This window comes from Oncorhynchus mykiss, chromosome 30 (assembly GCF_013265735.2).
Source record: "Oncorhynchus mykiss isolate Arlee chromosome 30, USDA_OmykA_1.1, whole genome shotgun sequence".
Taxonomy (NCBI): Eukaryota; Metazoa; Chordata; class Actinopteri; order Salmoniformes; family Salmonidae; genus Oncorhynchus; species Oncorhynchus mykiss.
This window is the reverse complement of record NC_050570.1, coordinates 4,934,460-4,950,255: the sequence shown is the minus strand read 5'-3', so window position 1 is coordinate 4,950,255 and position 15,796 is coordinate 4,934,460. Positions and strand designations below refer to the sequence as shown.

The window sequence follows — 15,796 nt, the reverse complement described above, 5'->3', positions numbered from 1 at the left end:
ATACCTCCACCTATCCTCTAGTCCATACCTCCACCTATCCTCTAGTCCATACCTCCACCTATCCTCTAGTCCAGTCCATACCTCCACCTATCCTCTAGTCCATACCTCCACCTATCCTCTAGTCCATGCCTCCACCTATCCTCTAGTCCATACCTCCACCTATCCTCTAGTCCATACCTCCACCTACCCTCTAGTCCAGTCCATACCTCCACCTATCCTCTAGTCCATACCTCCACCTATCCTCTAGTCCATACCTCCACCTATCCTCTAGTCCATACCTCCACCTATCCTCTAGTCCATACCTCCACCTATCCTCTAGTCCATACCTCCACCTATCCTCTAGTCCATGCCTCCACCTATCCTCTAGTCCATACCTCCACCTATCCTCTAGTCCATGCCTCCACCTATCCTCTAGTCTAGTCAATACCTCCACCTATCCTCTAGTCCATACCTCCACCTATCCTCTAGTCCATATCTCCACCTATCCTCTAGTGCATGCCTCCACCTATCCTCTAGTCTAGTCCATACCTCCACCTATCCTCTAGTCTAGTCCATGCCTCCACCTATCCTCTAGTCTAGTCAATACCTCCACCTATCCTATAGTCCATACCTCCACCTATCCTCTAGTCCATGCCTCCACCTATCCTCTAGTCTAGTCAATACCTCCACCTATCCTCTAGTCCATACCTCCACCTATCCTCTAGTCCATGCCTCCACCTATCCTCTAGTACATGCCTCCACCTATCCTCTAGTACATGCCTCCACCTATCCTCTAGTCCATACCTCCACCTATCCTCTAGTCCATACCTCCACCTATCCTCTAGTCCATGCCTCCACCTATCCTCTAGTCCATGCCTTCACCTATCCTCTAGTCCATGCCTCCACCTATCCTCTAGTCCATGCCTCCACCTATCCTCTAGCCCATGCCTCCACCTATCCTCTAGTCTAGTCAATACCTCCACCTATCCAATGCTTTTACATTTGTGAAGGAGTGCACAAGTGCACACTTCAGGAGAAAGGACAGATTATTGGGATTGCAGATTTGTGGATGAGGGGAGCTGTTTTGTATAGTATGAATCAAGATGGGGCTTAGCTTGGCTTGGCCTGGCGCAGATCTGTGATCACTTAGCTTGGCCTGGCGCAGATCTGTGATCGCTTAGCTTGGCCTGGTGCAGATCTGTGATCGCTTAGCTTGGCCTGGCGCAGATCTGTGTTCGCTTAGCATGGCCTGGCGCAGATCTGTGATCGCTTAGCGTGGCCTGGCACAGATCTGTGATCGCTTAGCTTGGCCTGGCGCAGATCTGTGATCGCTTAGCTTGGCCTGTCGGTGATTAAAGTGCTGTGGTCAACAGACCGCTCTGTCTGTGGTCATTTAAATGAGCATGGAGTGGGTCCATGTGGCCCAAATGGCACCCTATTCCCTATGTAGTGCACTAATTTTAAACAAGGGTCTATAGCACCCTATTCCCTATCTAGTGCACTTCATTTAACCAGGGCCTATAGCACCCTATCCCCTATCTAGTGCACTTCTTTTAACTAGGGCCTATAGCACCCTATTCCCTTTCTAGAGCACTACATTTAACCAGGGCCCTGATGTAGTGCACTACTTAAATGATAGGGTTTCATTTGGGACGCAATATCTGTGGGTCAGTAAACAAAAACACTAGTGAGGGGAAGAGTGGATCTCTGGTGGGTTCTGAACACTATAGTGTTTTGAGGGGAAGAGTGGATCTCTGGTGGGTTCAGAACACTATAGTGTTTTGAGGGGAAGAGTGGATCTCTGGTGGGTTCAGAACACTATAGTGTGTTAGGGGAAGAGTGGATCTCTGGTGGGTTCAGAACACTATAGTGTTTGAGGGGAAGAGTGGATCTCTGGTGGGTTCAAAACCAACAGATTAAGAGACTCATGGAGTGGAATGACACACTCAGATTTGAGTGGGAGATATGGATCCAGGGTCTGGAAGGAGTCGATGTGAAAGCCTCTATAAGGAGTGTATTTGTGGGGTAGGATAGTTTTGAGTGGGAGGGACTGAGATCCGCAGTTAGTACAATAGCAGAGTGGGTTGGTGGAAAAAGGTGGTGTGTGAATGTGTGGGTCACAAAATAAAATAAATTACTGAGTGGGAAAGCTAAGGGACCAAGATGCCTTGGACTGGTGCAATGTGTGTGGATGGCACCCAGAGAAGGAATGTGTGTGGATGGCACCCAGAGAAGGAATGTGTGTGGATGGCACCCAGAGAAGGAATGTGTGTGGATGGCACCCAGAGAAGGAATGTGTGTGGATGGCACCCAGAGAAGGAATGTGTGTGGATGGCACCCAGAGAAGGAATGTGTGTGGATGGCACCCAGAGAAGGAATGTGTGTGGATGGCACCCAGAGAAGGAATGTGTGTGGATGGCACCCAGAGAAGGAATGTGTGTGGATGGCACCCAGAGAAGGAATGTGTGTGGATGGCACCCAGAGAAGGAATGTGTGTGGATGGCACCCAGAGAAGGAATGTGTGTGGATGGCACCCAGAGAAGGAATGTGTGTGGATGGCACCCAGAGAAGGAATGTGTGTGGATGGCACCCAGAGAAGGAATGTGTGTGGATGGCACCCAGAGAAGGAATGTGTGTGGATGGCACCCAGAGAAGGAATGTGTGTGGATGGCACCCAGAGAAGGAATGTGTGTGGATGGCACCCAGAGAAGGAATGTGTGTGGATGGCACCCAGAGAAGGAATGTGTGTGGATGGCACCCAGAGAAGGAATGTGTGTGGATGGCACCCAGAGAAGGAATGTGTGTGCTCATATTAGTATTTCCCCCTTGTGTACATTGTCTATATTCTCTGTTTTTTTTTTTTTTTTTTTTACATCACAATCCCATGGGCATTTGGCTGTTGTCACGCCTCTTTGCTACTATGCGAGCCGTCGTCATGACCACAGTTGTCACGGCTACCTGCCATGGATACGGTCCTGTCTTCAAAGTGGGCATAAGACACACACACACACAACGACAAGCCACAGCGATTGGTCAGGACTAAGGAAGAAGAGGCGTCACAATCAAGTCAAGATATGGTGTTGTTTAGAGTACCACATTCCCATACGTCTTCTCTTTTTTTGTTTCTTGTACCCCCCCCCCCCCCCTCCTCCTCTCTCTCTGTCTTTCATTCTTTGGCACTGGTAGGAATGTGAGGTGGGAGGGGTGGATGGACGGAGGGAGGGAGGGAGTGGGCTTCCCTGTTGTCCCCCTCTCTCGTTCTCTCCGTCTATTTGGAGAGTTTACTGATGACCCTGATGAGCGCTCCGTTCTCGTCTTTCAGCCTCTGGTTGTCAGCTCTCAGGTCACCGAGCACCTAGAGGAACAACATTGGTTATTGGGTTGAAAACTAACATGGAATATATCCCAAATGGCACCCTGCTCCCTATATAGTGCACTACTTTAGACCAGAGCCCAATGGCACCCTGCTCCCTATATAGTGCACTACTTTAGACCAGAGCCCAATGGCACCCTGTTCCCTATATAGTGCACTACTATTAACCAGGGTCCAAAAGTAGCGCACTACAGTCGTGGCCAAAAGTTTTGAAAATGACACAAACATTAATTTCCACAACGTTTGCTGCTTCAGTGTCTTTAGATATTTTTGTCAGATGTTACTATGGAATACTGAAGTATAATTACAAGCATTTCATAAGTGTCAAAGGCTTTTATTGACAATTACATGAAGTTGATGCAAAGAGTCAATATTTGCAGTGTTGACCCTTCTTTTTCAAGACCTCTGCAATCCGCCCTGGCATGCTGTCAATTAACTTCTGGGCCACATCCTGACTGATGGCAGCCCATTCCTGCATAATCAATGCTTGGAGTTTGTCAGAATTTGTGGGTTTTTGTTTGTCCACCCGCCTCTTGAGGATTGACCACAAGTTCTCAATGGGATTAAGGTCTGGGGAGTTTCCTGGCCATGGACCCAAAATATTGATGTTTTGCTCCCAGAGCCACTTAGTTATCACTTTTGCCTTATGGCAAGGTGCTCCATCATGCTGGAAAAGGCATTGTTCATCACCAAACTGTTCCTGGATGGTTGGGAGAAGTTGCTCTTGGAGGATGTGTTGGTCCCATTCTTTATTCATGGCTATGTTCTTAGGCAAAATTGTGAGGGAGTCCACTCCCTTAGCTGAGAAGCAACTCCACACATGAATGGTCTCAGGATGCTTTACTGTTGGCATGACACAGGACTGATGGTAGCGCCCACCTTGTCTTCTCCGGACAAGCTTCTTTCCAGATGCCCCAAACAATCAGAAAGGGGATTCATTAGAGAAAATGACTTTACCCCAGTCCTCAGCAGTCCAATCCCTGTACCTTTTGCAGAATATCAGTCTGTCCCTGATGTTTTTCCTGGAGAGAAGTGGCTTCTTTGCTGCCCTTCTTGACACCAGGCCATCCTCCAAAAGTCTTCGCCTCACTGTGCGTGCAGGTGCACTCACACCTGCCTGCTGCCATTCCTGAGCAAGCTCTGTACTGGTGGTGCCCCGATCCCGCAGCTGAATCAACTCTAGGAGACGGTCCTGGCGCTTGCTGGACTTTCTTGGGCGCCCTGAAGCATTCTTCACAACAATTGAACCACTCTCCTTGAAGTTCTTGATGATCCGATAAATGGTTGATTTAGGTGCAATCTTACTGGCAGCAATATCCTTGCCTGTGAAGCCCTTTTTGTGCAAAGCAATGATGATGGCACATGTTTCCTGGCAGGTAACCATGGTTGACAGAGGAAGAACAATGATTCCAAGCATCCAATCAGTTAGTTTACATGGCAAAGAGGGACTTGCAATTACCTGCAATTCATCTGATCACTCTTCATAACAGTATATGCAAATTGCCATCATACAAACTGAGGCAGCAGACTTTGTGAAAATGCATATTTGTGTCATTCTCAGAACTTATGGCCCACGACTGTATATTGTACTGTTTGGATAGATGAAAATTGACATTGATACAATTATTGTGTGAAGAAAGACAATCCAATAATACTATAGTCAGATGGATCCTGGTTTCATTTTCATGAGGCTTAGTTTGGTTGCCACCTACTTCAGCTGAGGTCTGTCTGCAACAGAAACGGAGAGTTACGCGAACGAGGCAAAAGGTGGAAGGATGTATTAGAGTGGGGAATGAAGAGAGGTGAACACCCATTGGATAGCAGTACCAGTGATCTCCACCCCCAATGGATAGCAGTACCAGTGATCTCCACACCCATTGGATAGCAGTACCAGTGATCTCCACACCCATTGGATAGCAGTACCAGTGATCTCCACCCCCATTGGATAGCAGTACCAGTGATCTCCACACCCATTGGATAGCAGTACCAGTGATCTCTACACTCATTGGATAGCAGTACCAGTGATCTCCACCCCCATTGGACAGCAGTACCGGTGAGCTCCACCCCCATTGGATAGCAGTACCAGTGATCTCCACACCCATTGGATAGCAGTACCAGTGATCTCCACACCCATTGGATAGCGGTACCAGTGATCTCCACACCCATTGGACAGCAGTACCAGTGATCTCTACACCCATTGGATAGCAGTACCAGTGATCTCTACACCCTGGGCCTGTATTCACAAAGTGTCTCAGTAGTAGTAGTAGTGCTGATCAAATTGTCATTACATTTATTGTTTAAATTTGATTTAACGACTGAATAGGAGGGAGGGCCTGATCCTAGATCAGCACTCTTGTCTAAGAAAAACGTTGGCTGTGCCCCAAATGCACGCTATTCCCTATTTAGTGCACTACCGTTGATCAGGGCCCATAGGTAGACCCATAAGGCCCATAGGTAGACCCAGAGGGGGACCCAGAGGACCCAGAGGGAGATCCAGAGGGAGGCCCATAGGGCCCATAGGTAGACCCATAGGGAGGCACAAAGGGAGACCCATAGGGCCCATAGGTAGACCCAGAGGGAGGCCCAGAGGGTGACCCAGAGGGAGGCCCAGAGGGTAACCCAGAGGGAGACCCATAGGGAGAGACCCATAAAGCCCATGGGGAGAGACCCATAGGGCCCATAGGGAGACCCATAAGGTCCATAGGGAGACCCATAAGGCCCATAGGGAGGCCCATAGAGAGACCCAGAGGGAGACCCATAGAGAGACCCATAAGGCCCATAGAGAGACCCATAAGGCCCATAGGGATGCCCATAGAGAGACCCAGAGGGAGACCCATAGAGAGACCCACAGAGAGACCCATAAGGCCCATATGGAGGCCCATAGAGAGACCCATAAGGCCCAGAGGGAGACCCAGAGGGAGAGACCCATAAAGCCCATAGGGAGGCCCATAGAGAGACCCATAAGGCCCAGAGGGAGACCCAGAGGGAGACCCATAAGGCCCATAGGGAGGCCCATAGAGAGACCCATAAGGCCCATAGGGAGGCCCATAGAGAGACCCATAAGGCCCAGAGGCAGACCCAGAGGGAGAGACCCATAAAGCCCATAGGGAGACCCAGAGGGCCCTGATAAAAAAATAGTGCACTAAACAGGGAACATGGTGCCATTTGGGATGCATAATATTGTGAATATGAGCCCTGATAAATAAGTACCCTGTCCTGAGAACATGTCTTGGTGCAAAGTCAGAGGATGATAAAGTGATGACTATATACAAGACTGGTCTCCTCTGGAACAGAGCTGTAGCAGGCCTCCCTTCCCTGGCCCAGTCTAATGCCTTATTGTGCAACCCAAAACGGCACCATATTCCCTATGTAGTGCCCTACTTTTGACCATGGCCCATAGAGCTCTGGTCTAAAGTAGTGCCCTATATAGGGGAATAGGGTGCCATTTGGATGGCAGAGTCAGTGTACCACTTACTGCCACAACACTGGTGATTTGCAGCACAAGCCGTGAAAGAAGCAGCAAGCTGTGATGAGGCAGAGAGTCTGTGTGGAGTATAACCTGGGTTCAACCAGAGAGTCTGTGTGGAGTATAACCTGGGTTCAACCAGAGAGTCTGTGTGGAGTATAACCTGGGTTCAACCAGAGAGTCTGTGTGGAGTATAACCTGGGTTCAGGCAGAGAGTCTGTGTGGAGTATAACCTGGGTTCAGGCAGAGAGTCTGTGTGGAGTATAACCTGGGTTCAACCAGAGAGTCTGTGTGGAGTATAACCTGGGTTCAACCAGAGAGTCTGTGTGGAGTATAACCTGGGTTCAGGCAGAGAGTCTGTGTGGAGTATAACCTGGGTTCAGGCAGAGAGTCTGTGTGGAGTATAACCTGGGTTCAACCAGAGAGTCTGTGTGGAGTATAACCTGGGTTCAACCAGAGAGTCTGTGTGGAGTATAACCTGGGTTCAGGCAGAGAGTCTGTGTGGAGTATAACCTGGGTTCAGGCAGAGAGTCTGTGTGGAGTATAACCTGGGTTCAACCAGAGAGTCTGTGTGGAGTATAACCTGGGTTCAGGCAGAGAGTCTGTGTGGAGTATAACCTGGGTTCAACCAGAGAGTCTGTGTGGAGTATAACCTGGGTTCAACCAGAGAGTATGTGTGGAGTATAACCTGGGTTCAGGCAGAGAGTCTGTGTGGAGTATAACCTGGGTTCAGGCAGAGAGTCTGTGTGGAGAATAACCTGGGTTCAACCAGAGAGTCTGTGTGGAGTATAACCTGGGTTCAACCAGAGAGTCTGTGTGGAGTATAACCTGGGTTCAGGCAGAGAGTATGTGTGGAGTATACCCTGGGTTCAGGCAGAGAGTCTGTAAGGAGTATAACCTGGGTTCAACCAGAGAGTCTGTGTGGAGTATAACCTGGGTTCAACCAGAGAGTCTGTGTGGAGTAAAACCTGGGTTCAGGCAGAGAGTCTGTGTGGAGTATAACCTGGGTTCAACCAGAGAGTCTGTGTGGAGTAAAACCAGGGTTCAACCAGAGAGTCTGTGTGGAGTATAACCTGGGTTCAGGCAGAGAGTCTGTGTGGAGTAAAACCTGGGTTCAGGCAGAGAGTCTGTGTGGAGTATAACCTGGGTTCAACCAGAGAGTCTGTGTGGAGTATAACCTGGGTTCAACCAGAGAGTCTGTGTGGAGTAAAACCTGGGTTCAACCAGAGAGTCTGTGTGGAGTATAACCTGGGTTCAGGCAGAGAGTCTGTGTGGAGTAAAACCTGGGTTCAACCAGAGAGTCTGTGTGGAGTAAAACCTGGGTTCAACCAGAGAGTCTGTGTGGAGTATAACCTGGGTTCAGGCAGAGAGTCTGTGTGGAGTAAAACCTGGGTTCAACCAGAGAGTCTGTGTGGAGTATAACCTGGGTTCAACCAGAGAGTCTGTGTGGAGTAAAACCTGGGTTCAACCAGAGAGTCTGTGTGGAGTATAACCTGGGTTCAACCAGAGAGTCTGTGTGGAGTATAACCTGGGTTCAACCAGAGAGTCTGTGTGGAGTATAACCTGGGTTCAACCAGAGAGTCTGTGTGGAGTATAACCTGGGTTCAACCAGAGAGTCTGTGTGGAGTAAAACCTGGGTTCAGGCAGAGAGTCTGTGTGGAGTATAACCTGGGTTCAACCAGAGAGTCTGTGTGGAGTATAACCTGGGTTCAACCAGAGAGTCTGTGTGGAGTAAAACCTGGGTTCAGGCAGAGAGTCTGTGTGGAGTATAACCTGGGTTCAACCAGAGAGTCTGTGTGGAGTATAACCTGGGTTCAACCAGAGAGTATAACCTGGGTTCAACCAGAGAGTCTGTGTGGAGTAAAACCTGGGTTCAGGCAGAGAGTCTGTGTGGAGTATAACCTGGGTTCAACCAGAGAGTCTGTGTGGAGTATAACCTGGGTTCAACCAGAGAGTCTGTGTGGAGTAAAACCTGGGTTCAGGCAGAGAGTCTGTGTGGAGTATAACCTGGGTTCAACCAGAGAGTCTGTGTGGAGTAAAACCTGGGTTCAACCAGAGAGTCTGTGTGGAGTATAACCAGGGTTCAACCAGAGAGTCTGTGTGGAGTATAACCAGGGTTCAACCAGAGAGTCTGTGTGGAGTAAAACCTGGGTTCAACCAGAGAGTCTGTGTGGAGTATAACCTGGGTTCAACCAGAGAGTCTGTGTGGAGTATAACCAGGGTTCAACCAGAGAGTCTGTGTGGAGTATAACCTGGGTTCAACCAGAGAGTATAACCTGGGTTCAACCAGAGAGTCTGTGTGGAGTAAAACCTGGGTTCAGGCAGAGAGTCTGTGTGGAGTAAGGACTTTCAGCATTTGCTTTAGCCTGCCTGGAGTGCCAGGTGACCGGGGTTTGGGCCCAGCTAACGTATTTGAAAGATTTCATATACTATTTGAACCCAGGTGTGATCATGTTCTCTCTTTTCACCTTCAACTCCTCCTCCAGCTCAGCCACACGCCGCTCCAACATCCGTCGCTCCTGATGCGAGAGAGGAGAGAGAGAAAAAGACAGAGAGAGAGAGCCAGAGACAGAGCGAGAGAAACAGAGAGACAGAGAGAGAGAGAGAGAGCGAGAGAAACAGAGAGACAGAGAGAGACAGAGAGAGCGAGAGAGACAGAGAGAGAGCGAGAGGAGGGTCAGGCAGCAGTAGAGGCAGTCAGTCGTGAGGCCAGGCACAGCATCAGGTGTTTGACACTAGATAGTGTACTAGTTTCTGTATATATAACACAACACAAGCCAAGTCACACACAGAAGAGAGGAAGAGGAGAGACTTACCTTCTTCTCTAGCTCGAGCATGGCTGAACAATCACTGAACCGCTCTTGTCTCTGTAGGATCACACACACACAAAGTCATTTAAATGTCAACAGTAAGCAGTTAAATAGAAATTGAGAGGCTGCAGAAGTCTGCTTATCATGGCCATTATGAAATGTATAATTTTGGTGACTAAGCCATAAGATGTATTGTAGAACAGATGGTCAAATACTAAGCCATCAGAAAATATGACATTTTAGCTGACAGAACTACGGTACCATTTATCTCCCTCCTCCTGCTGTACCGTGACAGAACTACGGAACCATTTATCTCCCTCCTCCTCCTGCTGTACCGTGACAGAACTACGGTACCGTTTATCTCCCTCCTCCTCCTGCACCGTGACAGAACTACGGTACCGTTTATCTCCCTCCTCCTCCTGCACTGTGACAGAACTACGGAACCATTTATCTCCCTCCTCCTCCTGCTGTACCGTGACAGAACTACGGTACCGTTTATCTCCCTCCTCCTCCTGCACCGTGACAGAACTACGGAACCATTTATCTCCCTCCTCCTCCTGCTGTACCGTGACAGAACTACGGTACCGTTTATCTCCCTCCTCCTCCTGCTGTACCGTGACAGAACTACGGTACCGTTTATCTCCCTCCTCCTCCTGCTGTACCGTGACAGAACTACGGTACCGTTTATCTCCCTCCTCCTCCTGCTGTACCGTGACAGAACTACGGTACCGTTTATCTCCCTCCTCCTCCTGCTGTACCGTGACAGAACAACGGTACCGTTTATCTCCCTCCTCCTCCTGCTGTACCGTGACAGAACTACGGTACCGTTTATCTCCCTCCTCCTGCTGTACCGTGACAGAACTAAGGTACCGTTTAACTCCCTCCTCCTCCTGCTGTACCGTGACAGAACTACGGTACCGTTTATCTCCCTCCTCCTGATGTACCGTGACAGAACTACGGTACCATTTATCTCCCTCCTCCTGCTGTACCGTGACAGAACTACGGTACCGTTTAACTCCCTCCTCCTCCTGCTGTACCGTGACAGAACTACGGTACCGTTTATCTCCCTCCTCCTGATGTACCGTGACAGAACTACGGTACCGTTTATCTCCCTCCTCCTCCTGCTGTACCGTGACAGAACTACGGTACCGTTTATCTCCCTCCTCCTCCTGCTGTACCGTGACAGAACTACGGTACCGTTTATCTCCCTCCTCCTCCTGCTGTACCGTGACAGAACTACGGTACCGTTTATCTCCCTCCTCCTCCTGCTGTACCGTGACAGAACTACGGTACCGTTTATCTCCCTCCTCCTCCTGCTGTACCGTGACAGAACTAAGGTACCGTTTATCTCCCTCCTCCTGCTGTACCGTGACAGAACTACGGTACCGTTTATCTCCCTCCTCCTCCTGCTGTACCGTGACAGAACTACGGTACCGTTTATCTCCCTCCTCCTCCTGCTGTACCGTGACAGAACTACGGTACCGTTTATCTCCCTCCTCCTCCTGCACCGTGACAGAACTACGGAACCATTTATCTCCCTCCTCCTCCTGCTGTACCGTGACAGAACTACGGTACCGTTTATCTCCCTCCTCCTCCTGCTGTACCGTGACAGAACTACGGTACCGTTTATCTCCCTCCTCCTGCTGTACCGTGACAGAACTAAGGTACCGTTTATCTCCCTCCTCCTCCTGCTGTACCGTGACAGAACTACGGTACCGTTTATCTCCCTCCTCCTGCTGTACTTAAACAATGCTACCTTATATTAAACAATGCTACCTTATATAAATGTTACTTACCCTACATTATTCATCTCATATGCATACGTATATACTGTACTCTATATCATCGACGGTATCCTTATGTAATACATGTATCACTAGCCACTTTATACTATACTATGCCACTTTGTTTACATACTCATCTCATTTGTACATACTGTACTCAATACCATCTACTGTATCTTGCCTATGCTGCTCTGTACCATCACTCATTCATATATCCTTATGTACATATTCTTTATCCCCTTACACTGTGTACAAGACAGTAGTTTTGGAATTGTTAGTTAGATTACTTGTTATTACTGCATTGTCGGAACTAGAAGCACAAGCATTTCGCTACACTCGCACTAACATCTGCTAACCATGTGTATGTGACAAATAAAATTTGATTTGATTTGATTTGTACTGTGACAGAACTACGGTACCGTTTATCTCCCTCCTCCTCCTGCTGTACCGTGACAGAACTACGGTACCGTTTATCTCGCTCCTCCTGCTGTACCGTGACAGCAGTAGGAGGGAGACAAACTGTACCGTTTCTGTTTACTAGTCTGTCCATGAGAGATTAGTGTGTGTGACCTGGGTAACCTTGTCCAGGTCCAGTCTCGTCTGAGAGATGGTCCTCTGGGTGTCCTGCAGCTGAGACTGGAGCTGACCATTCTCCCTGGACACCACCTCAAACAGCTGGGACAGAAAGACATTATTATTGAACTTAATTGGAACAATTTCACTATATATATATATATATATTACATACACAAATATATAAATATATATATATACACTAATATATAAACTAAACAAAAACATAAATACACAAATATATATATATATATATATACACATATATAAATATATATACATACATACACACACATATATATATAAATATATATATATACATACACACATATATAAATATATATATACACATATAAATAAATATATATATACACACACATATATAAATATATATATATATATATATATATATATATACACACATATATAAATAAAAATATATATACACATATATAAATAAATATATATATATACACATATATAAATAAATATATATATACAGATATATAAATAAATACATATATACACATATATAAATAAATACATATACACATATATAAATACATATATATATACACATATATAAATAAATATATACACATATATAAATAAATATATATACACACATATAAATAAATATATATACACATATATACACATATATAAATAAATATATATATACACATATATAAATATATATATATATATTACATACACAAATATATATATAAATAAATAAATAAATATATATATGTGTATATATATGTGTATATGTATACATTATATATATATATATATATATATATATATATATATATATATATATATATATATATATATATATATATATATATATATATATATATATATATATATATATATATATATATACACACACATATATAAATATATATATATTACATACACACATATATAAACTTAACAAAAATAGACTCAACATGTAAAGTGTTGGTCCCATGTTTCATGAGCTGAAATAAAAGATCCCAGAAATTTTCCAGACAAATAAAAATCTTATTTCTCTCCAATGTTGTACACAAAATTTGTTTACATCCCTGTTAGTGAACGTTTCTCCTTTCCCAAGATAATCCATCCACCTGACAGGTGTGGTATAACAAGAAGCTGATTAAACAGCATGATCATTACACAGGTGCACCTTGTGCTGGGGACAATAAAAGGCCACTCTTAACATGTACAGTTTTGTCACACAACACAATGCCACAGATGTCTCAAGTTGAGGGAGCGTGTAAAGAGCTGTTGCCAGAGAATGGAATTTTCATTTCTCTACCATAAACCAACTCCAACGTCCTTTTAGAGAATTTGGCAGTACATCAACCGGCCTCACAACCGCAGATCACGTGTAACCACGGCAACCCAGGACCTCGATATCCATCTCCTTTACCTGAGGAATCGTCTGAGACCAGCCACCCAGACAGCTGATGAAACTGAGGTGTATTTCTGTCTGTGATTAAGCCCTTTTGTGGGGAAAAACTCATTCTGATTGGCCTGTCTCCCCAGTGGGTGGGCCTGGCACCCAAGAGGATGGGCCGATGCTCTCCCAGGCCCTCCCCTGGTTACACCTCTGCCCGGTCATGTAAATTCATAGATTAAGGCCTAATAAATGTATTTCAATTGACTGATTTTCCTTATATGAACTGTATCTCAGTAAAACCGTTAACATTGTTGCGTTTTATTATTTTCACTGTATACAGTTGAAGTCGCAAGTTTACCTCACTTTCGCCAAATACATTTAACATTTTTTACAATTCCTGACATTTAATCCTAGTACAAATTCCCTGTTTTAGGTCAGTTAGGATCACCACTTTATTTTAAGAATGTGAAATGTCAGAATAATAGTAGAGATAATTATTTATTTCAGTTATTTATTTATTTCATCACATTCTCAGTGGGTCAGAAGTTTACATACACTCAATTAGTATTTGGTAGCATTGCCTTTAAATTGTTTAACTTGGGTCAAACGTTTCGGGTAGCCTTCCACAAGCTTCCAACAATAAGTTAGGTGAATTTTGGCCCATTCCTCCTGACAGAGCTGGTATAACTGAGTCAGGTTTGTAGGTCTCCTTGCTCGCACACGCTTTTTCAGTTCTGCCAACAAATTTTCAATAGGATTGAGGTCAGGGCTTTGTGACTCCAATACCTTGACTTTGTTGTCCTTAAGCCATTTTGCAAGTATGCTTGGGGTCATTGTTCATTTGGAAGACCCATTTGTGATCAAGCTTTAACTTCCTGACTGATGTCTTGAGATGTGGTTTCGTTATATCCACATAACTTTCATTCCTCATGATGCCATCTATTTTGTGAAGTGCACCAGTCCCTCCTGCAGCAAAGCACACCCACAACATGATGCTGCCACCCCCGTGCTTCACGGTTGGGACGGTGTTCTTCTGCCCCCTTTTTCCTCCAAACATAACAATGGTCATTATGGCCAAACAGTTCTACTGTTGTTTCATCAGACCAGAGGACATTTCTCCAAAAAGTACGATCTTTGTCCGCATGTGCAGTTGCAAACCGTAGTCTGGCTTTTTAATGGCGGTTTTGGAGCAGTGGCTTCTTCCTTGCTGAGCGGCTTTTCAGGTTCTGTCGATATAGGACTCGTTTTACTGTGGATATAGATACCTTTGTACCTGTTTCCTCCAGCATCTTCACAGGATCCTTTGCTGTTGTTCTGGGATTGATGTGCACTTTTTGCACCAAAGTACGATCATCTCTAGGAGAGAGACGCATCTCCTTCCTGAGTGGTATGACAGCTGCGTGGTCCCATGGTGTTTATACTTGCGTACTGTTGTTTGTACATATGAACATGGTACCTTCAGGCATTTGGAAATTGCTCCCAAGGATGAACCAAACTTGTGGAGATCTCCCATTTTTTTTGTTCTGAGGTCTTGGCTGATTTCTTTATATTTTCCTATGAAGTCAAGCAAAGAGGCACTGAGTCTGAAGGTAGACCTTGAAATACATCCACAGGTACACCTCCAATTGACTCAAATTATGTCAATTAGCCTATCAGAAGCTTCTAAAGCCATAACAACATTTTCTGGAATTTTTCAAGCTGTTTAAAGGCACAGTCAACTTAGTGTATGTAAACTTCTGACCCACTGGAATTGTGATACAGTGAATTATAAGTGAAATAATCTGTCTGTAAACAATAGTTGGAAAAATGACTTGTGTCATGCACAAAGTAGATGTCCTAACTGACTTGCCAAAACTATAGTTTGTTAACAAGAAATTTGTGGAGTGGTTGAAAAACGAGTTTTAATGACTCCAACCTAAGGGTATATAAACTTCCGACTTCAACTGTATACCATTTAGCAGATGCTTTTATCCAACCAGTAAGTCCTGGTTAGTCGTGCATGCATAAATTTTTTTACACCAGATGAGAGAAAGCATTTATTGAATTGCATAGAGAGAGAGGGAGGGTTAGTTAAGCGAATGATCGCCTGTAAGAGAGTGCTGAAACTCTTCTAGACCCTCTAATATTGACTAGCCTCTTTTTCAAATCATTCAAACTATCTTTACCTTCTTGTAATCCTTAGTTTCAGAGCCGCCTCCTCTGTCGATACAGTCGTTACATGACACGTCGGACCTGAAGAGAGCAGGGAGCAGAGATATCATGACTCCTCAGAGGTCAGAGATATTATAATGACTCCTCAGAGGTCGGAGATACAATAATGACTCCTCAGAGGTCAGAGATACAATAATGACTCCTCAGAGGTCAGAGATACAATAATGACTCCTCAGAGGTCGGAGATACAATAATGACTCCTCAGAGGTC

General features: G+C 45.5%; 1 protein-coding gene across 6 annotated transcripts in view; it reads right to left on the bottom strand.

Annotated features, from left to right (window-relative positions):
• Positions 1-2,130: 2,130 nt before the first annotated feature.
• Positions 2,131-15,796, bottom strand: part of LOC110521175 (protein phosphatase 1 regulatory subunit 12A) — a 61,508-nt gene continuing 47,842 nt past the window's right edge. For 4 of the 6 annotated variants that reach the window (XM_036969366.1, XM_036969368.1, XM_036969367.1 and 1 more), the window contains 5 exons: positions 15,541-15,607; positions 11,983-12,087; positions 9,635-9,685; positions 9,287-9,337; positions 2,831-3,334 (listed from right to left, as the gene is read on the bottom strand). In XM_036969366.1, coding sequence (XP_036825261.1) covers positions 3,248-3,334; positions 9,287-9,337; positions 9,635-9,685; positions 11,983-12,087; positions 15,541-15,607 — 361 coding nt within the window. In that variant the 3' untranslated portion in view covers positions 2,831-3,247. Of the gene's footprint in view, positions 3,335-9,286; positions 9,338-9,634; positions 9,686-11,982; positions 12,088-15,540; positions 15,608-15,796 lie in introns of all 6 variants that reach the window. The other 2 variants (XM_036969364.1, XM_036969365.1) reach the window with 2 other exon arrangements.